Below are 24,736 nucleotides of genomic sequence, written 5' to 3' on the forward strand. Positions count from 1 at the left end.
GTTGTATCAAGACTGTCTGAACAAGTAAACAAAGGAGACTAGTTTACCTTGAAAAATAGCCATCTAGTCAGATATGTTTTGTGTTTGTGCATTGGCTGCACACTAACCAACCAGTTGTAAAACAGCAATTTGAATACATACATTACCCCCCACAATCAATGAATTATCATTTGTTTTGAAGTTGTCCTTGGAGAGTGAGATGCATTGACTTGATGGATTTTTGTCATTAACGTTCTCAATTGTGACTGATCAAGATTATTGTACATCAACACAAGTTCTGTAAATTCATCGCAAGCACAGTTGTTCATCAACAGTTGTGTGTTGTGATTGAAGGATAAACTAGTCCACCAAGATTTGATATGCAACTTGCATTGTGGTAAAGTCAATGTGTGAGCACAACAAAAGACAAAAAAAAGAGGGCAACCCTTTTGCTGTAGTGCGGCCCAGATACCTAACTTATGAGCCTTACCCAGATACCTAGTGTGTGCATTTTGTTGTATTGCTTGCAGAATACCAGAAAGACCTCAGGATATTCTGTGGTGTCTGACCACAAGAAAATGGAAATTGGGTTGGTGCATGTCATTGCACTCAACAATAACCTAGCTACATCAATTTCAAGTCCCTAAATGTGTTGAGAAAATCTGTAATAGAGTATTGTGAATTCAAATACCAAGAAAAAGAGAACCAACATATTTAAAAGATGTATGCACTACACATTGTTGCATATGCATACCATCAATACTGATGCATTGGATTGTGATGGTAGGTACAAATCTCACAGGATCTTTTTTGGGCTTTTTGTGGAGCATCTGGAATGCCAATATGAGGTGGTGACTTTCTCAAGGTTGCAGACTGAAACAAAGGGTTTTGTGTAGTTGATACGTCACCTTGAGGGTTGTCTGGGTTTTAGAAGTGTTTCAATTACTTTTCTTTGTTATGACTCTCAGTGTGTCAGTACCTCAGACGTGGTTCTTATATGTTTTATTTATCGTGACCAAGAGTGGACTAATTTTTTCCTTTCACACTGCACTGTCAGTTATAAAACTGTGTGTTTATGCAATTGAAATATGTGATACACTATGTATACAATATAAGAAATTGGTAGGTGACATTGAGGGTGACAAGCATACTAAAAGTGAAACATATTTATAGTATACAAAGTAAAAATCTGGAACCAGTCTGGGTTTCCCAACTTGGACTTTTTGGCAGTATTTGAGAAACTTGTAATCTGGGTGAAAATTCCAATTTTTTCCAAGTTTGAATCTTCAAAATCCCTTCATTTCCAACTTCCCTTCAAAGCTCCACTTTGATTTGGTCTCAAGTTCTCAACTGATGCAGTCTTCCCTCATCACATACATCCATCCACTACCCTCCTGTCATGCCTTGTTTTGCTGGTAAACAAGTGCTTTGAAAGTCAATTGAAGCTGCCAGTCATGCAAGAAGGGCTCATGCTTGTAACAGTGACAGCTGTAGAATTCTAGCTTCTCAAGATTGGGATATTGGTGTGGTTCAGTTTCTCTTACATCTCATACAAAATCTTCACACCTTTTGACTAGCAAGACCAACAAGGATTGAAAGAAGGCTGGTTTCATCTTGTTAGTTGGTATCATGAAGTTCATCACTGTAATCAATCAAACCCATGAAGTCATTTTATTTAGAGCTTGACAGCAAGCACACACACTCACCAAACCTTAAATGCTCAATGAAAGTTTGAGAATTGTGAATTAAAAACATTTGTGGTTGATTGAGTTTTACAAGGGTGAACACAAGCGATATAGTTTCAAGTTTTTGACTTGAAAAGTTAAATCAGGCAACGACAAATCTTTTCAAAAATCCACCAGTGAATCCTACAAAGGCTGTACCTTGGAGGGACGGCCATTGAGCTGGAGCAAAGGAGTTTGTTGTCATTTAATGTCTAGAGGTCTTCCTTATTCCTTATATTCCTTCCCTTTTTTTTCGAGAAATCATTGAAATTGTTTATTCATGATTATTCACACCTTTGTGCTAGCACAGATTACGGTGGATATGAAGTTGAGATCATTATGATCATTCATTTATAGAGAATTGAGAGCAATGGAATTGTTCAATCCTAAGAAAAGAAACTGCCTCGACGGTAGTATCCAACAGCGTATGATGTCATTGCTGTGGATCCATGAATTATATTAGAAGAAGTCCGACCCGTCAGTACAAGTACCAGATGTGATAATCCCAACTTTCCCATTCCATTTTGTTTAATAACTAGTTACCAACATCGAGGCATTTGTTGGGTAACTGATAAGATGATTGATGTTGATTATGGCCTACTTTGAGGCATGAAAAGTCTCAGTGCAGACTTTTGAAAATCACCAGATCATGGTCGGGACTCAGGACTCAGCACGGGCAGAAGCACCGGTTACAGGTGTGTATGTAGAGTGAGTTAGGTCATGTAAAGTGAGTTTGATTGGAAAGTGATTCAAGATTGATTGTTAATCGAAAAGAAAGATGTCAATTTATTCAAAACCTCATTCACAACCAACTGGATCACATTCACAATCAACAAACCATCGAAGCGAAAGTTGGGAAACACTTTGTCCATTAAGCGAATTGGAAAAACAATCGATTCAAATCATACAAAAATCATTATTATCTATCACAAAACAACCTATTCAATCTTACTTAAACACTCCAATCTCAACTAGACCTTCTTCTCCTTCTAACAAGAATCATTTATTGAAATTTAAACATCATTTCCATTCAAAACAGATTATAAAAGATGATGAAAGAGAAGAAGAAGATCGAACCAAAGAAGTACACGAACCGATTCAAAGTATTGAAGAATTTAACGATTGGTATCAACATATCTCTACGATGATCGAAATAGACTCAGAATCAACTTACCAAACTCATCTTTCACAACTCAAAACGTATGTCGAAAGTTGTGATGAACTCTTGCATCAGATTTCATCTTCAGAAGGATCTTTAAAAGAAATTAAAGCGAATTGGAGATATGTAGATGAGAATTCAAAGTCATTAGAAAGAACTTCAGAAGGGATTCTCATTGATTTTAAATTACTTCATCAACTACAACATGAACTTTTTCAAAACTTGAATTATTTTAGAAAGTTAGAGGAGGCTCAAAACTTATTGAGTTTTAATGGTGAGATTGAAATTGTTAAATCTGATGGATTCTTACCTATGTTGGATCAATTAGATCTTTGTTTAGAATTCATGAAATCAAATGTAAGTCTTCAGATGTGACTTAATCTTCAACGTAACATATACTGATCATTTTTTTCGATCTTTCTTAGCGTCATTTTAGAGATGCAGATCTTTATTTAGTCAGATTTCAACAATGCTTAACCCGTTCCATGACCCTGATCAAACTTTTCTTCATCAACACCCTTCGAAGCTTATCAAACACGATCCACGAAAAACTATCGAGCGGGAGTCTTCCAGACCATCAAGATCATCCGACTTACCGAATCTTATTCTACAAGAAATTCGAAACTCTCTTGATCGAACAAAGACCATTCTTAATAGAATTAGAAAAACGATCGAATCGAGATCCCAATGAATATCTTTCAATCTTACTTGAATGTGTTTTTAATTGGATCTCGATTCGAAAAAGTTTATTAAATCAAAAGATTAAACGTCAAATCGAATTGATTTCTATTGAGTATAGTCAATGTCAAGATTTAATTAAATTAACTAATACTGGATGTTTTTATTTACGTCAGATCTGTTCTGATGAGTATCGTTTGTTTCGTCAATTCTTTCATTCTTCAGCTGATGATGAAGTTTTGTGAGTGTTTTTCTTGACCGAATTGTTTTTTTTTCGTTTGGATGCGAATGTAAACTGATTTTATGATTATGAATAAATCTCACCAGTTCATACCTAGAATCTTTATGTGATTATCTATATGATTTACTAAGACCTCAAATCCTACACGAATCAAACCTAGACACATTATGTGAATTAGCCACAATAGTGAACAGTTTGATAGCCATCGATAGTGATCTGATAGAAGAACCAGAACAACCTACCCATTCCGATTCTCCAATCCGATCTAAACCCTTTAAATTTTCAACTTTACTCGATCCTATCTTACAAGACATTCAAACCCGTTTGATTTTCAGATCTCAATCTATCATTCAAACCGATGTGGCTCATTATACACCTCAACTTGATGATTTAGATTATCCTAATAAATTGATCGTTAAGAAGACTACTGGTACTGAGAAATCAGCTCTCATGGGCCTTCAAAAATCTTGGTTGGCTGATGAGGAGGATCTTCATGAAGAAGTCGCGTTGAGGTTTAGATTACCATCTGATGAAGTTCAAGAGCTTTGGTACCCTACACTAAGGAAAACGTTGTGGGTACTTTCGAAATTACATACCTATGTGAATGTGAGTAGGGCAGATTCGTTGACTGTCGTTTTTTTGAGATTGGAGGGTTTGGATTGACGTCTGATTTTGTTTTTTTTTTCTTTCGGAATAGGATGCGATCTTTGAAGATTTCGCTGGAGAAGCCGTTGGGATTTGTTCACAATCGATCATAGATGCATCCAAACGATACATCCTTACCAAAAGCTCGAGTCCCAACCCAACCGGAAGCTCACCTGATCCAAGTATCATTAAGATGGATGGACAATTCTTTATGATTCGACATTTCTTAATATTGAAAAAGATGACGAGAAGAGTAGAGATCAGTCAACTTGATCGAGCCGTCGATCTAAGTCCGATCACTGATCTTTTAAGAGATTTGTTAATCACACCAACAGGAACTGCCTTAAGTTTATTACACTTCAAACCGATGAACTTTTTAAAAGGTTTAACGATCAATAAAACATCACATCAATTGAGTATCGATTCTAAATCAGAATTAGATAAGAAAATCAAATTAGGATTTCATGAGTTTATTGAGATTGGATGTAATTGGTTAGGAAACCCATTGGATCAGTTCTTGATGAGATGTATGAAGTTTTTGAATCAGAATCAGAATCATGATGGAAATGGTCAAAGATTAAAAGATCAAGAATGGGCTTCTGATTCGAATGTCTTGATGGTTTATCATGCTTATTTGGATGGGATTGGGATTGGGATTAAGTGGGTTTTGAATAGGATTAAAGTTTGGCTTGAAGATGAAAAGATCATTAATGTGATCTTTCCTAGTTTTCAAGTTGAGTTTTTTTGAATCTTTTTTGTTTTTACTTTTGCTTTTTGCTTTTTTTGGGCGGTAAACTGATTTGATTTGGGATTGGATTTTTTTGTTTCGGTTGTATAGGATCAATTAGGATTAGAGTATCAAAAGTTTTTTAATTTTTGCAAGTTTGAGTTTTATGAATTGATTAAAGAAGAAAAGATTAAAACGTTTGAAAACTTTAAAATCGATTTACAAAACTTAATTTATGATGATTGAAAGATCAAATTCATTGAAAATGTAAAAAACAAATCAATGATGGAATTTGGTTTGTAGAGATGAGGAAAAGGCAAGGGTCTTGGGAACTTGGGTTTGTAAGGATCAGGATGGTTTTGGGAAATTTTGTTGCTTGTTTTGGGTTAGGAGTTTTTAATGATTTGGTTTAGGATGATGAAAAAGTAAAATGTAAAGATGATATATAAAGTTGTTTCTTTTTTTAACATTGGGTTTTTGTATAAAATAGTATTGGTTTCTTTAATCATGATGTGTGGAGTTTTTGAAGTTTATGTATTGGGAATTGGACACATGGTTTTTTTTTTGGTTTGACAGCTTGGTTTATGGGGTTTAGAAATGATGAGGTGTCTTTGGGAATTTTGTAACAGTTCGAGGGTTGCTTTGTAAGAGTAGATAGAGGGGTTGAGATCGTCAAGGGAAGTGAGTTGTAATCTTAATCTCAAAGTGAATGAATATGATTACATTTCATCGAAACCATTGATTGAAATCATAATTTTTGATTTTGATTCTTGGATTGATTTGCAAATTTCTCTCTTTCGAGCTATTGCCATATACTTCTCAAGAAGGATTCTTTGTTTCGATATTTTTGAAAAGATTTGCAATTATGGCAAAGATAATCACCTCGCATGGGAGGCATAGGCAGTTTAGATGAGGCTCTTTTCGCGTAATAACATGAACGTAATCCCAATCAATGATTAAATTACGCAGAGTACAAGTGATCATGAGTCAAACAATCGGGGTATTTTGTGATGTACATCTGAAGATTAGAGTGATCAGATAGAAAAAAATGAAACAAGTGGCTAGTTGATTCCCAAGGGAATTAGAATCTATGACATCATATCAATCGACAGTTTTCGGTTTCAGTTCTGACGGCGTTTGAGTCTGGGCTCATCCTTTTGTGGAGAAGAAGGAATCAAATTAGAATCATCTAATAAAGGATAAAGTCAGAATAAACCTACAGTTTCTGGGGCTGGAGCAGAGCGTTGATATCCATCAGATTCGATGGGTTGAAATTGAGCACTTGAGTCATCTTGTGATGGTGGTAATGATGCGGGTTCTACTGGATATCCTTCACCATTGTATCCCAAGTCTCTTTTAATGAACTGAAGAAGGGAGAAACTTGGCATTAGAAGATTGGATGATATATCACGATGGTTAGATGGATAACATTACCCTGCCTCCTAATCCTGCACCGACTCCAACACCAGCTCCGACACCTACTCCCAACTATGCATCAAAAGTGGTCAGGGTCATGTTAGTAAATGGTCTTGACAAAATTCATGACAGATTGGGAACTTACGCCTCCTCCAACACCGATTCCTCCTCCGATTCCTCCACCTAGTCCAATACCACCCTGTGAGATGACGTATGTTAGTTTGAGCCTCATGAGCATATAGACAGTGGAAAAGAAGTTTAATGGGAAAAATCAACGCACTCCATATCCTAGGCTTGAACCATATCCAATCTGTTATTTAAAAAATGGAAAAAAGGCCCTCGATCAGATCAAAAAACTTTACTCAAAGAGATATTGTGATGACTTACGCCGCCGATACCACCACCACCATATAATCCTCCACCTATGCCTCCATAACCACCAAATCCTCCTCCGATGCCTCCAAATTCGGCACCATATAATCCTCCTCCTATGCCTCCATAACCACCAAATCCTCCTCCGATGCCTCCATAACTACCACCATAACCACCACCATATAATCCTCCGCCGATACCACCATAACCACCACCATACAATCCTCCGCCGATACCACCATAACCACCACCATAACCACCACCATATAATCCTCCTCCGATACCACCGTAAGCACCACCATATGAACTGACACTTGAGTAACCGCCTACTCCAATGCCACCGAAGGTGGGTGCAGCAAAAACCGATGAACAAGCCATGACAGTAGCCAAAGCGAGGATTGAGTTGGATGGCATTTTCGAATGAAAGGGAATTTGAGAAATAATAAAATTAATTCGATACAAGTGAATGAGAATATGCAAAAGTTAATGAAAGGTGAAAAATAATAATAATGTGATGTGTGATATGATATTATGCTATGTAAGATTGGAAACCAGTCCAATAACTTAATACTAAAACAAATAAGACAAAAAGTGGATGGGATCTTTAGGATGAGGTACAATCCGAACGGCTCAGGGGTCTGCGTTTTATAGAAACATCTCGACATGTGTGAAGTGGTATCGCTACTCGTTTTCCGGACCAGACTGAGGAACGACTCAGATTGGAGCACGCCGTGTCTTAGATCATCCTATCGGCAGATTCCTAGTCAGACCGAAGTGGTTGATGTCGTGCGTGTCGAGTGAGGTTGAGAATGGGTTATTGACCAGCTTGAACTGGCCCGGTCCCAAAAGCGCCTCGGCGGCCGGCACGGCTAGAAGTCAACAGGTCGATGCCATCGAAACCTCAGTCAAGATGTTTCGTGAAGAGGATCCAAGGAAATATATTCTGTCAAGTCTCGTATATACGGTACCAGCGCCAAGAGATAACACGCAGAGAATTGTGGCGATTTAACCTTGAATAGACTTGCCAAAATCGCATCACGCACAAGGACAAGGCATCACAGGTCGATATTCACCTGACCAGTTGATGCATAGTTTGAGGGATCAAGAACGAACTGCTTCTAATCCCTCTGCCCCCGTTGCACGCGTAGCCGTCAGCCCGGTAGATCAGAGGCTTCAGGATCAAGTCCAGGATTCAGTCATCTAGCCCGTGGTATTAGCAATCGGGGTAGTGCTATCACTGAGGTGGTTTCACTCCTCATCTTCATCTGCTCGTACCGGGATGTCGTCTACCTCCGATTCAATATATACGTGCGCCTCCTTCGGTATCAACATCAAGACAAGTGATGGCTTCAGATCCTACAGATTTAAGAATGTCACGGCCTGCTTCTTCAAGACATGCTCCTCAAGCTCAATCACAACATTGTCATCAACCACATCAACCTATCGCAGGTCCTTCATCTAGACCAGTTGCTTCTACTTCTGGTATGCAATGAATGCTTTGATTTTCTCAAGATACAACTTGAGCAGCGCATTAATAAAGAGTGAAAGCAGTTTGTGTGGTTTGTAAGATTGAAGGGTGATATTGTGAGTTTACAGTTAGAGATGGACTGATGAGCTGAACCCAAAAATTGAAGTTTTGATTATATCGAACTTGTTTTGTCTGTTTAGTATTCGCAAGTTCTTTACTTTACTATTTACATCCTCACTCATATCCAGAAGAAATCATGTGGCAGGCAAAATAATGATAGTAAGAAAGATGAGCAAAAGACCAAAAAGTAGAAAATCCAAAAACCTGAATGGATGTCATCAGGAAGATGATGATAAAGAGTTGAAGTTCAACTGAATGAGTGTTTTGTGTTGTTGTTGTACAAAGAGGTATCTTTCATCGTGAACTTGGATCCTCACACCGCGGGAATGATTAAGTTCAAAACCCGATTGAGCGAAGTTGCGGTGTCCGAGTCCGCAACTTTGCTCAATCACGGATCTTGTTCACATCACGTTCACAATTTGTTCACAGGTTTCCCCCGAGCTCTACTGATACTCTGCCTTTGTATGTATTCAAGATCAAATTTCAATTTGTCCTTGATGAGCTCCTTTCTTTGTTGGTTGAGCATCTGGAACTTTGAAAAAGATTGACATAAGCACAATTCACTGTCCATGTCTCTAAAAAGATTTGCCATAAACACACAGTGTTGTTTAACATTGTTGGTTAGCGACCCACATGATGGTGATGGGACAATACTTCATGGGGCATGGTGAAAGCACTGAGATGAAAATTGGAAAGATGAATTAGATTAACAACAAATGTCAAAGACTGATGACTTGCAAGGGACTTTCTGTTGTATGATTGTTACTTAAGATTGCGGAGGGTAACTGGAGGGAAACCTGTGAACGAATTGTGAACGTGATGTGAACGAGATTGGTGATTGAGCAAAGTTGGGGACTCGGACACCGCAACGTCGCTCAATCGGGTTTTGAACTCAATCATTCCCGCGGTGTCATTGAAGTTTTTCCAAGAAGTGGGAATGACCTGAGATGATTTTTGGGACACATTGCCAAATTGGGCCCCAAAACAGCAGAAGCGGCTGTGGCCCAGACCTGTTAGCCCAGGGCCGGACACGCAGACAGACCCTGCCTCGGGAGGACCTGAGGGCTCTCAAAAACTAGTCAGGGCCAAGCAGGTCAGTGTGGAAAGGGAGATATATATAGTTGAATTTCTTGTGGTTCACATGTCTTAAAGACTGATACTCATAGGGAGAAAAACAACTATGAGAGCCAACTTGGAATATAAAAAAATACTATGGAGACATATCTAGAAGGCTATATGAGCATAATCATAAAGTGAAAAAAACTTTGGTTGAATGAAACTTTCAAATTATTTTGCCAATTCTTTCCTCCAGCTCTTGAGACAAATTTGGGCTTCTAGATTAAGGGAAGTGAAAGAAGCATAATGGTCACTCACAACCCTCAACACATTAGAGAATGTAATTGCAGATGGAGCAGAAGTAGCAGGCACCACAAGCATAGCCATTGCTCTTCAACTGAGGTTGGGCCAAAGCTGTTGGTTTATTTGCCAGAATTTGAGGGGGGCTTGCAAACCTGATCTTCTTGAGGCACAGTCAAATACTTGTGGACTTTGTGTTTAATCTGAACCATCCTGTGCTGTTTTATAAAGTGATAAGGTTGCTCAGGATTAATTGTCTCCTTGGGTTCAACAACCTCAACATTGGGGTCACAAACTGGCTTGAACTTGCTGGCTTGTTCCGTAAAGTGTCAAATTGAGTCATCAGTTCCCCAACCAAGGAATTTCAGAGTTGGCCCTTTGGCAGAGAGTTTGAGATGTGGGTTGAGGATGACCTTTTCAAGCCACTCCACTAGCCATTGATAGTCTGGCATAACCCAAGAGAAAGTTGAGTACAGATGACCTTCAAGAGTCTTGATAACAAGGGAAAGAGGTGATAAGAACTTCCTCACCTGCTCTTTCTTGTGTTTGACTGTTTTCCCCTTCTTTGTTCAAAGCTAAAGCTGCTGAACATTGTCTATTTGATCTTTCTACCTTTTCTTCAGTGCAACCAATTCTTGCTGATAATGAAACATCCCTTTTGATTTTTGATGTTTTGGTCTTCTGATTTAAGTGGATTTTATATTGATTTTGCTTATATTTTTTCAAATTTAAAAGCTTTCCAAGACAATAAGTGTTAGAAACAATACGGGAGCTGATGAAATGGGTTTTTGGGGCTTGAGGTATAAGTGGGTCTTGGGAGGACATAATTCTATCTACATATCCTTCGCACCCGAGCTGACTCTGTAACCGACTCCTCAGCCCCGCCGTGCCTCACCGGTTCTGAACTTCTTACAATGATAATCATGTTTAACACACCAATGACCAAATACCGCTGAGCTCATAGTAGGATCATTGTTTGAGGAATCGTAGGATTTATACAAAGTTCAAGTTTCATACGTGAAGCTTCAACGCTAGGTATGTGAGGATTAATAGAATATGAGCAGCTAACCTATCCAAGTCCCTCTCGGCCAAACGAGCATAGTCAAGGGGATGTGGAAGTGAGCCAATCAGAACAGAGATACCATCCCATTCAGTGACTCAGAACCATGAGTGATCCACCTTGAAAATTTCGATTACTTCTTGTGGCTAAGTTTTAGCTGAAACCAATCAATCGACTTCATCACTTAATCAAAGTTGAGCTATGTGGTGCACCTCATTATTTGTGTCAATTATTATCATTTCACTATTGATGTTGCGTCTTTAGTGTCTTGTGCAGATCAATAAGAAGTCAGGTTTCACACTTTCATCGTTAGATTGAACGCGCCTTGAGTGACACGGCTTCCACGTGTAACTACAGCTACTAAATATATAAAAGGCATAAAAATACAAATTTGTGTCGCACCGAGATTTAATACAAAAGTATAAAACCTGTTAAATCCGATCGAAAGTGACAGGTCTCCCGCAAGACATTGTTGAATTGTGTCCAAAACCAGGTTTAATCTAGTTTTGGGCTCTCAGATTTTACTTCGGGTGCATCACACAGACAAAGAATTCTGCCGTTTAATCCTTTAACGGCTGTAACGTCTTTCCCGTGCAACATGCATGCGCTTTGAATCGGCAGAACAAGACCGCACGGGCCCATTGATCAGGAATTGAAACCGACAGGAGTAGCTAGATGTGAACCAGAAGCAGGGGAGGATCAAGATAGCTTGAAACTCAAGTGCAAATGCCATGCAAAGCTAGGTGTTCAAAACCATCAAGGGAAATAATATTGTGAAGGGGCATCTGAGGCAGCCAAAACACCCATCATCAGTGAAAGGTCACTGGATTTCAGCATCAAGGTGGTGAACAGATAACGTTCGCTTGGTTCATTTTGCTTGTCATCCGGATGGAGGAATTCATGAAGGTATGTAGACATGCTCATTTTCAACCATTGGCGTGGTAGTTTTTTTCCAAAATAAAAATCTCCTGATTGAGGTGTCAAAATGAGGCGAGATCGTAATCAGATAATCACTTGCATATTATTTCATCTCGCCTCTTTTGAAAAATCCACCGCGTTCTATTCGAGAAATTGGGGAATTGGATCAACGGCGAATCATTATAAGGTGAGTATGTATGTGTACGGATTTACTCACCATGCTCATGAACATCACACAAATGAATCCAAAACATGTGATGGCTCATCGTCACGTGACATTTACGCCCCAAGGCTTGATATTGGTCAAGGGAAGTTGTCAAGAGGATAGTGAGAAATTCCAAGATTTCCAAATACTTTGCGTTTTTGACATCATATAAAGGCTGTGAAGCAACATAAACTTGTTACGGACTTTACTAGATTAGATCATCTAGGGGAGTGCATTCGGTTCATGTGACAGAATATCTGGTCTTGGATCAATTTTGGTGTAAGAGTTTGATGGTTATACTCTCATCGTCAAAGCTCATCATCGTCATCTTCTTTATCATTTTGCAGATATTTCCGATGTAAACCGTAATAGTATGGTGTAGGATCAATGAAGCGGAGAAAGATGTTTAAAAGGATTAACCAACTGCGGTACTCCAGTTATTGATGCTAGATTATCGCAAATTAAGCTGAAGTGAATCGATATGTTCGTAAATCCAAGTGGATTGACCAACCGCTGTCTGGACTCGCTTTCATGAATCAGGACAAAGAGGCGAGTTGACAGCGACGATATCGATGATGAGCCGCAAAAGCCAGAGAAGGGAATTTGAAAATGTGCCCATCTTCAATAGCTCCCCTATGTTACCGAGTAGTTATAACATGGTGGCGGTGATTGGTCAAGTTCATACAATCCTTGCACATTTCTTGATCACCTTCACATCATCTCACCCTTACTCTCCACCAAGTTCAACTATTTAATTTGGGTTTCCGCTACCTTCCAACCCTTCACCCTTTGTGCATTAGTACAGCGTCTCAACCTTGATCCACATCATTGGTGGTGCACTGTCTATTCTTTGATTTTCTACAACTAAACCGTTCAAATACAAAAAAGTATCGCCTTGTCTTCCTTCATCATCAACCTATCTTGTTTCCTCTATTGATACTTCAAATTTGAGCTTTATTTACACTCGTACACACAAATCCTATACTTATTATATATATATATATATATACTTATAACCTCAATATAGAGAGTCATCGTCATCAACCCCCTAACCTTCAGAGTCCAATCAGTGCTCCAATTCATTACTCACAATGCATTCACTTGAAAATGATGGTAACCGACCTTCTGATCTTTCTTCATATCAGAGGTGTGCTCTTCCGCTTGTATCAAGGTAAGTAATCTCATGAGCACTTGACCTTTTTTTGAAAACAACGAGCATGTAAATCCTAATCCTAAGCTTTTCTTTACCTTGACTTTCATCAACCTTTAGCCAAATCTCCAAGCTAGCTGGGGGACACTGTGTGCCAACGAAGCTGAAGGCGGAAGTAGCGCCAACGAAGCATAACTGGCGGCTGAGCGTACGAGGCAAGAGCCGTCAACAATCAAGCCTCGATAATTCTTCAAGACGGAATCAAGCCCATTATATTCCTAGCTCCTCTTTCGCCATTTCTATCAAGACCTATGGAAATCATTCGTCTGCCTCAGATCAAGAGACTCCATCTAACACATCCATCCCAGTTTCTCACCCCACTCTCCCTTCCAAAAAATTCGGTTCTCAAGCTAAACAAGCTTTCGGTCGATTTTGTTCATCAGCTAAACGTACCTTCACCATAGATGCTCTAGTCATCAAACCTATCAATCATAAAGATCAGCCTACAAAGGTACCCAGGCTAAAACGAATGTCAACCACCAATACGAAAAGACCCAAAATTTCCTATCCAATGAAACTACATAATCCCGAATTTGCCTTTATCGCTAGTAAAGATCCATGGGTATATGGATCATCTGATTCTGATGCTATCGTACCGCCTCTTCGTCGACATGCAACTTGTGGTGCTGTTGGTAGACCTGTTAGACCTGCTAGGACCTCACGCGATGTAGCTCTTCGTCGCTCTCTCAGATACAGGCGTCAAATTCTCAGCACGGCTGAATCATCAGATCGTGGTGATTTACCAGCAAGACCGTCTGCTCCTGAACCTATGGATATGGCGAGCTCATCAGAAGAGTGTAACAAATCATACGATTCTTCAAAGCACGGCGTTCCAAGTTCTAGTCTCAAGTCATCTATCACCTCCAAGAGTGTGGCCAAAAATTCGTTCAAGGTTCACTCTGATACACTTGAACCTTTATTGAATCACTCATCTTTCTCGACCGATAGTGACTACAATCGACCTCTCAGACGTTCACCTGATCAATCTCGACTCGATACTGAACGTCCCAGTTCCAGTTTATCTTCATTTACCTCTATGAAGAGTGACCCAGATCCATACGCCGGTATCCTTCGAACAAAAACCAATCCAATCATTCCAAGGGCATCTATCAGGTTCTCCGAAGAAGTTAGATTTTCACCATCTCTTATGAATTCCTCGACACCCAATTTGAGTACAGCTATCACGACTCAGACAGTTAAGCATTGCAAGCCATCCATGATATTGAATAGCGTGTTGAAAGTCGACTCGTCTTCTGATTGGTACGACGATTTGATGAACTCAATTGATAGGAAGATAGGAAACCAAAAATGAAATCAAAGAATAGATTGATAAAAAATAAAAGCTTATTTGCACATGTGAAGAATTGATTATTTGCTTATGTGGATTGAGTAAAACAATGGGAAAAGAGTTAGATTCTGTTCACTTTGATATTTCTAACCATTTATTTCTTTTATTTTACTCATTTCCTTGTGTGTATGTTTATGTTTATGTTCGACAGTGGGGTTCATTTATGATATGTTGAGATGAGAAGTGTAGATATTGATGATGATGTTGTTCATGCTTTCGATGTTTAAAGACGGATGATGATTCTTGATTAGTCTCTCCAAAGTTATGATGTATGTGATTGATGTGTGTACGTATGATGTGTGATCTCGCCATGATAGAAGAATTGTTATAATTCATCTTGCTGTTCGTCAATATAAAATGCTTAGCTTGGTTTATGATGATTGGTGTGGATTTTTACACTGCCTTTAGTGTGATGGCATCAAGATTTTAAAGTCACAATTAATCCCAGAGATACAAATTTGAGTGGGCCTTATGAGTAACCTAGAAGTTTGAATTTCTACCTCTGGGGTCATCTACCTGCCCTGGTCTATAAATCAATGCCATATGTGACAGTTTCCAGCTATAAGGTAGACCAGATGGCACAGTGGCACTCAGGAAGAGGTCCCTGAACAAAAAAATAGGTTGACAATAGCCATCTGTTTTTGAAAAACAGAGCGATTGTCACACTACTTTTCTAGAAGTAATTTGCCATAATGACATCAGGCTCAATTGGATGACACCTCCTGGGCCTTCCACTTGAACAACAGAGAATGGACAGATAAATAGGATCTCTTTGTCTATGTGTCTTGCTAAAAACTCAAAGAGAATAGCCCATCCATGATTTAGAGGAAGCTGATACATAGCCAGCAACACCAATTACGCTAAAAAAGTGTTAGGGAAGCTGTTAGTGTAAATTTTTCACACAGCTACACCAACACTTTCCGTTAGATGAACAGGAGGATCATATAAACTGAACAAAGGCAAGGGGTAATATTGAACCCACTCATTTACACTCAATTATGTGGTGTAAAGAAAGATACATGGTACAAAATCCTTTTTGAAAACTTTTTTTAACATTTTCAACAAATTTTACATTTTTGCTTTTCTCCCCAGCTGTCCTGAGGTCTTGGATTCCTCCTACAGTGCTTGGATACATATTTTGTGGAAGCAACCCCCAATGTGCAACACAGTTTACTGTGCAAAAATAGCGCCTGTGCTGGTCTCCGCGCACCACACTCTTGCATCAATGTCACTGCCCTACCACATACCCCAGGTAGGGCTATGGCCTGGCCCTGGCCCCAACCACCCGAGCCTGCCCGATCATTTCTTGGAGGCAAGCGGTACACACCTTGAGTCAGCTGAGCTTGGCCTACAGAGTTCCAGGATCCCCGCCATGGCCTGGGCCCTCACGGCGCTGGCCCTGACATTGTTGGTCCCATCCCTTCAATACAAGCCCACAACAGGCCCTGGTCTGCTTGAAGAAGCAGCCAGGCCTTTCCAGGGCCGGTTCATACCCCTAACCCCAGGGACCAGTTGGATTTTGGGGCACTGCACCAGCCCATCCCAGTGAGCGCATCTTGCGCACTTTGCAAGGCCCACATTTGGTCAGAGCCTGCCACAATATGGCCTTGTAGCCATGCATTATCTATCTTAACCCCAATAATTTCTAAGCTATTTCTGTAGAGCATTAGCCTTATAAGTGAGTGTTTCAGTGATGTTACCGGTTGTAAGAAGTTTACTTAAGCAGATCACAAGCCATCAAAAGAACTCAACCCTCAGCAAAACCAGCTTGTACAACCATCTCAGAGCATATCTGAGTCTGTCAGCCTGAAACTTAAAACAGGTGGCTTTAAGAGAATCAAAGCTGAATACTTGTGCGCTTGATGCGTCTTTATTGGCTTTGTTACAGTATCTTACTGAAGTAAATTTGAGCCTTCATAAACAGGAGCTGGCAACTCCATGTTGTCTTAGGTGCGGGATGGCTACCGCTGCCTGATACTTGCTGAAAGGTCTGTTCCAAACAGGGTCTTCTGAGGTAGGTACAAGAGTACTCCTGTCTCAGGTATATGCAGTCTAGTTTCTATGTATTAATAAAGAGACATCTTTATTGATAACAATCTTCAAAAACATCTTGGACGGTGGAAGGTAATCTATGTCTAGTTTCTACATATTGATAAAGAGGCATCTTTATCAATAATGATCTTTGATAACATTTTGGACGATAAGATGAAGTAGATGTTGGGATCTTTAGTTTGATAACAACATTCTTTAGTGAAAAGATACACCATAACAGTTATAAAAAACGGTAAGAGTCAAATAAAAAAGATAGGATCAATAAAGTGGATACTAAATTAGATACAATCTAAGTTAAAAGTATGAGCTGGTTTTTTAGTAAAAAGTTATAGAGTTTGATTTCTAAAAGTAAAGTTTTTGGTTTGTAAAAGGTTGTTCTTTTCTCAAGTTGCAGAAAACAACTGCTTATATATCATGTGCATTTCTCTTTGTGATGTCATTGTAACACAGGGTTTGTTGCACATGTTTGATGGTCTTTTGTAACCAATGCAATGTTACTTGTTTCTGATCCCTTACTCACATTCTTGGAATGTATCAAGGCTTAAGGAAATATATACCCTTCTTTAAGATCAGGGTCTTCTAAAGGTCGAGTATGTCATCATGATACCTTTCAAGCTGATGTACATATGTATTGATATCATAACCCATGTAAACCATTGTTATCTGGAAGCCTTCTTGGATAATCTTTATGACTGCCAATGGGAGTATCACCAAATACTCATCATGGCTGACAGAGTTTATCTGAGTACTGTAAGCTGTGTTGTTCAAGACCTGCTGGCCAACTTAATTACAAAAGAAGCAAAATGTAAAATTGGTTGAAAATGTTACAAAAAAGTTATAAATAGAATCCACCAATCAAGGAAGGGCTGTAATACATTTTCTTAAAAGGGTTTGCCTTTTGAGCAAATGTTGTTTATGAATACCATTTTCTCTGAATTTACAATGTTCTTTCAACTATGGTTGCTACTGCCAAAGGCTTATGAATCTCAGCCCAAAGCTTCAACTTGGATGTTCTCTCTCGAAAAGTCCAAATTCCAAGCTTGTAAGACCATGTTTAGGATGCCAGCCTGGCTACTTTCCATCTGTAGCTTTTCTAAATGATCAGATTACAACTCTTGTTTCTTTTTTCTCCTTTGTTTTTTTATTATCAAATTGAAATTTCCACTCAAAAACAACACCTGGACAATCAATGGATAACTGCAGATCAATGTTTGAGAAAAGCTATACATGCACAGACATAAGACTGAGGATCTCAAATCTGCTCTCAAATGTTCAAAATGTTAAGTTTTGAGTGAGAACATTGGATTTGGGCATGTGTGGTATCCGTCTGAAGTTCACAAGCCTTTGACAGTAGCAACCATACTTTTCTTTCTTATGACTTCCTTCATTTAAATGTATCTAATATATAAATACATCAAACAGACTCACATGAATGTTTGGTCCCCATTTCAGTTTCTCAGGCATATGGTGTATTTGCTTTTCTTGTTTCCTCATTTTTCTCTGTTCCTTGGTTTCCTTTTTGATGTTTTACTGTTTCTTTGTTTTTTACGCTTTCCTTATTGCAATATTAATTGTGCTTTTACTCTGGAAACCGTGCTACTTCTTTGTTGGTCTTGTCTATCAGGCATATGTAATTGTTTGCTTTTCCCGTTTCCTCATTTTCCCCTGTGGTTTTGTGGCCTCTTCTTCAATGTCCTGTCTATTGTTTTGTTTGTTCTTTATGGTTTTATCTTGGCAATACCGTACCTTTGTTCTGAATACTGTCCTTTTGTTCTGTGTCCTCCTACGCTTACCGGCTTTGCGTTTTTTAATCACCAGCGAACTTTCCCTTTTTTGGTTGTCCATATACACTTTCCTCTTTGTAATACCATGCTTTTGCTCAGTGTGCTTCTCCATTTATCTCCGTTTCTTGTTGTTCATATCAATTACATTCCTCTTGTTGGCTTTTGCAACCATTGTCATAAGCTCCTTTCTTTGGTTGTCCATGCCATTGCCAAGTACACCACTTTACTTTGCTGTTCCTTTGCAATTCTTTGGTGGCATATATATTCCTTGGGTGCAATTCTCCCTATAAATTCCTTTGGTTCTTGCTACATCTCTCCTCTCCTAAAACTGTCACATACCCCTCCTCATTCCCTTTTTTTATCTTGCTTACATTCAAATTCCAAGTTTTACTCAACTGCTTTATATTACCATCTTTCTTTGGATAAAGTCTATTAGCCGTGTTCAAACCTAACCTGGTTGACACAAAAACCTGGTTACCCAGTTGCTTTTTCTGGTGGTAACTTTGTGTATCCATTAACAGTTCTTGACAGCTTCCAGCCAAAATGTCCACTGGGTCAACTGGATTTTTTGAAACCGGGTCAGGTTTGAACACGGCTATTATTGAAACTTGTGATATCCAAATTTTTCTCAAGGTGTCCAACTTATTGGCTTCTGATCACACCTCCACTCAAATCAAATCTTTTCCTACTTCACTTCACAATGTAAACCTTCTGTAACCGTTCCACTAAAGCAAAGTCCCATACTTTAAATGTTTCCAGTCCAATGAATCCTGAGTTACTTATAATGCCCTGCATTTACTACCTTTCACCTTATTACACACATTTGCTTTCTGCTTCTTAGCTAGCACCCCAAAGTTCCTCCACCTACCCTTTGTGTGATACCGATTCATCAATTGTTTTGGGGAGATGAAGGAGGACAATTCTAGAGAGGTGCTTGAATTATTTACAAATCTTGAGGTGGTAATGATGTGCTTCCCAAGTTTGATACATCTTGTAAACAAAAGTAGTTTATGAGACCTGTTACTTGCTTGGATAAGGGTGTTGAGCTGTACTCAAAGTATCATATTGTTATTAATTGACACTTTTGCATTGAGCGTTATAAAGGAACACTGTTCATAGAGTGTGTATTATATAAGTCAAGATCATAATTGTTGTAAAAACTGGGATTGCAAGTTTGGTATTTGGCAATTGAACTGTTGCAGGCATGCCCGCATGTTCTCTAGTGTAAAGAAATTGTCCAATAACTTATAAAATTCAAAATTCAACTTTTCAAAAAAGCTTCTATATATAAACCTTTTTCCTAAGTAAAACAAAAAAAGGATCGAAAAAAAACATCTCAAAAAAACAACTCAAAAAAAAACATCTCAAAAAACAAAACTCAAAAAAACTCAAAAACAAAACTCAAAAAAAAAGGGGAGGTGGAATTTTACACCGCACCATTTTACACCATGTGAGTCGGTGTAAAGTTGACTTGGTGTAAAATTCCCAAAATACCCCCCAATTATTGAATTTTACACCTAATTTGATTTTTTTTAGTCAGTGTAAAAATTTGTTGTGTAAATATGTCAGTGTAAAAATATCCTACCCCGGTATCACCTTTAGTTTTACACCGTTTCAAACGGTGTAAAAGTTTCCGGTGTAAAAATCATTTCTTGCATGCCAATATGTAGTTTTACACCGGACAAATTTACACCATTTCAAATGGTGCAAAAAGTAACAGTGTAAAAATAAAACTCCGCCCCCTCACATTGGAAATTTACACCGCCAATTTTACACCGGCGCTGTAACATTCAAATCTTGCCCGAATCTCACATAAATGCCAGAAAGTGGAACGCCCGGTAAGTCCGGTATGATTATTAAAGAGGGAATTAACAGAGAGAGAGATGAAAACTACCGCAGAAACAAATGCAATAGAAAGAAATGAATTTAAAAAAATCAATTTGATTCGAAAGATAGAAAAATAAATGCCCGGTAAGTCCGGTATTGTATTAATATTAATATTAAAGATGGATTTGAAGTTGGAGAACGCTGAGTCAAACAAAAAAAAACAAGTTAATATATATCAACACAAAAGTAAGAGAAAACAATAACACTCACCAAATGAAAAGCACTATTTACCACGATGAGATTCAGCCTTGATTCAATTTCCTCACATACTTCCTCTTTGGCTTGGATGCTGCATCTTTCTCCGCGGGAGTTTTCCTAACGTACTTCCGCTTTGGCTTGGTCAACGCAGCAGAAGGAGCCGCCGATTCTGTAGGTTCATCTTTGACGTCTTCGACATTGATGTCCAGAACGGTGTTGGCATTTGCGTTGACAACCAATTGCGTGAAATCATCCGGCGTGATTTGAGGGCCTTGAGGATCAGGCAAACCGCCTCCAATGGGGAAAGACTTAGTCGGCAATGAAAAAGGAATGGTTGTGTGGTCGCGTGGGAAGGTTTTCATGAGGCCTCGTATGGTTTCTTCAATATGAGTCGTTTCTGTGTCGAAGGGCACACGTGAGTACATCCCCCAGCTGGTGTTAGGTTCACATCCAGCAATGGATGTCACATCACGTTCCAGAAGCTGGGCAATACCTCCATTTCAAGCTTCGTCATATAGCCATACACCTACAATACCCTCAACCGACCTAACCACCTTACACCAGTAATGATTCCAACCCCAATAACCCCGATTCATCATCATATATTCAATTTCGCCAACCCGGATGATTGCTGGCCAATCAGTTTCGGCCATGTACTTCTCTCAGTCGCTGAAACCCACCACACCATCTAGAAAGAAATACAGGTGCAATGGGGCTGAGGTTGATTCGGAAATACGAAATTTGATATTGACATCTAGCATTGACTTGGGTGTTTCATCGTCGAGGTCAGGTTTAGCGTCAGCGTTGTTATTAAGTTCATCTTCTTCTTGTTCGTCATCCTCGGTACCTTCATCAATAACCACAACAGGTCCTGAAGGGGGTTTGGGTTTGGGTTCATTTGGGTGACAGGCACGGCAGACCGTGGCCTCATAATTATAACCTTCCGATGCCCATTGATTGAGCATTTCACCCATTTGCCCATAAGTGAATCCACAATTTTCAAATGTGGAAGGAATAACCTGAAAGATGGTTTTTGATGTCATTTGGACGGTTGTATGACTGGGGTCGCGATGGCAAGTCGTAGTTGCTAGAACCGACTCGTTGGTTCATAAGCCCATGGGGACTTAGCGGGGCCATCGGGTCGGCCAAAGATCGGACTTACGTGTAAGGGATGATCGGAGGAGTTCATCCCTCGGAAAGATCACACGATAATCTCCGATATTACCTAGCCAGACCTCTACCTTCACCATCTTCACAGATAGATAGCTCAAGTTTTTGTTTAAGTTCAGACAAACAAAATTTTTCAAAATTTCAAAAAGAGTTTTTATAGATAACTTTATATTATATCTAAAAAGTACAAAATGAACATGGAGAAATCTTTATTGGAACGAATAGGCCAAGCGGAAGAAAACGCAACTAGATTAACAAGAGCTCAATCAGCGGCTTTAGAAAAAAGTAAGGCAGAGGGTCAAGGTGTAGGAGGATCAGGAGTATCCGGTCAAGATCAAAGTCAAAGTCACATACAAGATCAAGAAGGAAGTGCTACAAAAGAAAATGAAAATTCTCATATCACATCAAAAGAAGGAAGAACTCAAGACTTGAAGAATTTAGAACAAAGAGAATTAGAGACTTCGATTGATCAACAAAGGCAGACAGAAATAGAAAATGTCGTGAATCAAAATAGAACACAAGAAGGAGTAGATGGAATACCATTTATTCAAGTGACAAACGCGGACAAATCAGATGACGAATCTTGGCGACCACCGATGCGAAATCAAAAAGGGAAAGGTTGGAAGGAGTCATCACCACCGTCTGAGGAAGAAGAGATGTCAATCATAGGTAGTGGATCAATGGGTAAGTTTCAAGTCACTCAACTTCGAATCAATTTCACATAAGAATCAACATTACCACACACCGAATGTCATACCGCAAGAGGTAGTAGCACAGTTTTCTGATATAGAAATGTAACTGGAGCGAAATCTTGGTAGTTTCTCAAAGTGAGAATGTAACTATAACTATGGTGTGGTTTCTCCTAGAGAGAATGGAACTACAAGATGAAGACGCCAAAGATCAGATTAAAGATGATAGCCAAACATCAGATTCAGAAGAACAGTTACTTACCAGTAATTTTGTTTTTTTTTATCACCTTGACAGAAGGAGACGGATTGATTGCATTGCAAGCAGAAATCAACTTCTTATATGCTACTGGGAAGTTGAACGAAGGTGCAGCTTTGTTGGCAAAAGTCATTGAAATGAGCGCAAAGAACGAAGAGAGAGCGAGCGGATCAGGTCAACAGATTCAGGAAATCAGAGATCAACGTCAGAATCAACGGCTCGAAGAAGTAAGAGGCCAGCGTCAGGATCTCGAGATAAGAGCTCATGGAACAAATGGAAACCAGAACGATCGAGTTGAAGAGAGACTTAATGATCAAGTTGAAGAGCGACCGAATCAGAATCCGACAAGAGCTAACGTGCAACCAAAGGAGATGAGACACGCGGCGCCCCACCGGTTAATAAGGGAGAATTTATCCGAAGTCGGATCTGAAGTCGCTGAAGTTCCGAGGATTCAACAAGAATTGATCAGAGAAACTTCTCTTGTACGCTTAGACACCACGGGTGGAAGACAAGAAGGAGGATTGTCGGAAGCGGAGAGAGCAAAGGCGATGTTGGAATCAGGGAAAGGATGGATGGAATTGGAGAACGGAGATGTGATAGAAAATGGAAGATTGATTCTGAATAGTACAACAAATCAATTAGGCAAATTGTTAACAACCTTGAGCCCGGTACTCGCAAGTTACATGAAATCGTTTAAAGCTTACATACCTTTGACAGTTTTCAATAAGGCATGGTTGATATCGGATCACAATGCATGGACTGGGAAAGAGATGCCGTCAGAATCGAAGATTTTAAAAGGAAACGTGAAAATGTACAACGCTGAACCACCGACAGAAGAACTCACTATTCAATATGAGCAATGGTTAGATTGCATGAAGTTATTCATTTGTTACGTAGAAGATGCAGGTTGGAGGACTCAAACAGCTCGTTTCAAGAAACATCAAGAAATAGTGAGTGATCTATGAGAAAATATCGGTTGGATGGTGGCGTTAAGGTATTGCAGGAAGGTTAGGCAAGGTGTGATGAGAATGACTCTCGGGAAAGAGATCTGCAACATAGCGGAATTACAAACCACGATATTAGAAGAAGTGAAGCAAACGTGTGAGAATTTTGGTGAAAGAGCTTACGTAACAAATCCATACGCGCCAGGAGGACCTAGAGATCACCTCGATCCAGAAACAGGTCTGCCAAGAGACAAGAAGAAATCAGTTTTGATGTCGTCAGGATCTACTTCGAAAATCGAGAATCCTGAACCTTTTAAGAAGAAGAAAGAGTGGTTGCCAAAGGCACAATACAAGGCTCAAAAAGCGGCAGAACGTCAAGCGAATAGGAGCTGGAGAGATGAACGAGACTACAGTGATCGTTACACAAGAGGTTATGAATACAACCAAGGACACCGTAGCAGTGGCTATGATTACCAAGGTGGTGACAGGAAGCGTAATAGAAGCCAAAGCGGTGAAAGAGATAACAAGCCTTATAAAGGCGGTAAACCTGGGAAAGGTCGTTACCAGTGAGTAGATCCATGAATGAAAACCTGAAATGCATACCTGAAAAAGGGTTTTTTGGTGCCAAAGAGAGACAAAACGAGCACTTTGTGAGCAATTGAGATGACATTTGTTTTTTGTTTCCCTCTATTGAATAAGATCAGAAGTGAGAGTTGAGAGGAAAGAGAAATCTCGTTGGCCGCTAGAAGTTCGCTGCGAGATGAATTTGAAGGTGTGGAGAGACGAGTTGAGAACAATAGGTATCCTAGAGGAAAATCAACACATCTTGAGAGGTTTTGAAGTCGGATTTCATCAAGGCATCCCAGAAGAACCGATATCAGGAGTAAAGTTCTATTGCCCAAAGAATCACTCGTCAGCTGATGAAGCAAGAGTTGAGATAGAAGAAAATTTTAAGAAAGAAATTATGGCAGGAAGGATGTACGGACCATTCTCAAAGAAGGAGGTGTACGAACATATTGGATTTTTTCGAACGAGCCCAATTGGTGCTGTGATAAACGGTGACGGTAGTTTGAGGACGATAAATGATTTGTCATATCCAGAAATGACTCGAATAAATCAGTAAATGCGTG

General features: G+C 39.4%; 5 protein-coding genes across 5 annotated transcripts; 4 read left to right on the forward strand and 1 right to left on the reverse strand.

Moving 5' to 3' along the window:
* Window positions 1-2,352: 2,352 nt before the first annotated feature.
* Window positions 2,353-4,444, forward strand: MELLADRAFT_86504 (uncharacterized protein; the record flags this gene model as incomplete). Its single annotated transcript, XM_007410027.1, has 4 exons — window positions 2,353-2,411; window positions 2,478-3,219; window positions 3,288-3,781; window positions 3,868-4,444. 4 exons carry the CDS (start codon window positions 2,353-2,355, stop codon window positions 4,442-4,444), a joined length of 1,872 nt encoding a protein of 623 aa, XP_007410089.1.
* Window positions 4,445-4,946: 502 nt separating this feature from the next.
* On the forward strand, window positions 4,947-5,399 carry MELLADRAFT_106616 (uncharacterized protein; the record flags this gene model as incomplete). Its single annotated transcript, XM_007410028.1, has 2 exons — window positions 4,947-5,159; window positions 5,265-5,399. 2 exons carry the CDS (start codon window positions 4,947-4,949, stop codon window positions 5,397-5,399), a joined length of 348 nt encoding a protein of 115 aa, XP_007410090.1.
* An 875-nt stretch (window positions 5,400-6,274) lies between these two features.
* On the reverse strand, window positions 6,275-7,355 carry MELLADRAFT_86505 (uncharacterized protein; the record flags this gene model as incomplete). The annotated part of the gene is made up of 6 exons (XM_007410036.1): window positions 6,275-6,307; window positions 6,374-6,517; window positions 6,588-6,641; window positions 6,715-6,768; window positions 6,850-6,879; window positions 6,957-7,355. The coding sequence occupies 6 exons, from the start codon at window positions 7,353-7,355 to the stop codon at window positions 6,275-6,277; spliced, it is 714 nt and encodes a 237-aa protein (XP_007410098.1).
* A 5,804-nt stretch (window positions 7,356-13,159) lies between these two features.
* MELLADRAFT_86506 (uncharacterized protein) lies at window positions 13,160-14,590 on the forward strand (the record flags this gene model as incomplete). Its single annotated transcript, XM_007410029.1, has 2 exons — window positions 13,160-13,239; window positions 13,339-14,590. The coding sequence occupies 2 exons, from the start codon at window positions 13,160-13,162 to the stop codon at window positions 14,588-14,590; spliced, it is 1,332 nt and encodes a 443-aa protein (XP_007410091.1).
* Window positions 14,591-21,908: 7,318 nt separating this feature from the next.
* MELLADRAFT_123241 (uncharacterized protein) lies at window positions 21,909-22,502 on the forward strand (the record flags this gene model as incomplete). Its single annotated transcript, XM_007410030.1, has 2 exons — window positions 21,909-22,401; window positions 22,444-22,502. 2 exons carry the CDS (start codon window positions 21,909-21,911, stop codon window positions 22,500-22,502), a joined length of 552 nt encoding a protein of 183 aa, XP_007410092.1.
* Window positions 22,503-24,736: the final 2,234 nt, after the last annotated feature.

Source organism: Melampsora larici-populina (genome assembly GCF_000204055.1).
Source record: "Melampsora larici-populina 98AG31 unplaced genomic scaffold MELLAscaffold_18, whole genome shotgun sequence".
Classification (NCBI taxonomy): domain Eukaryota; kingdom Fungi; phylum Basidiomycota; class Pucciniomycetes; order Pucciniales; family Melampsoraceae; genus Melampsora; species Melampsora laricis-populina.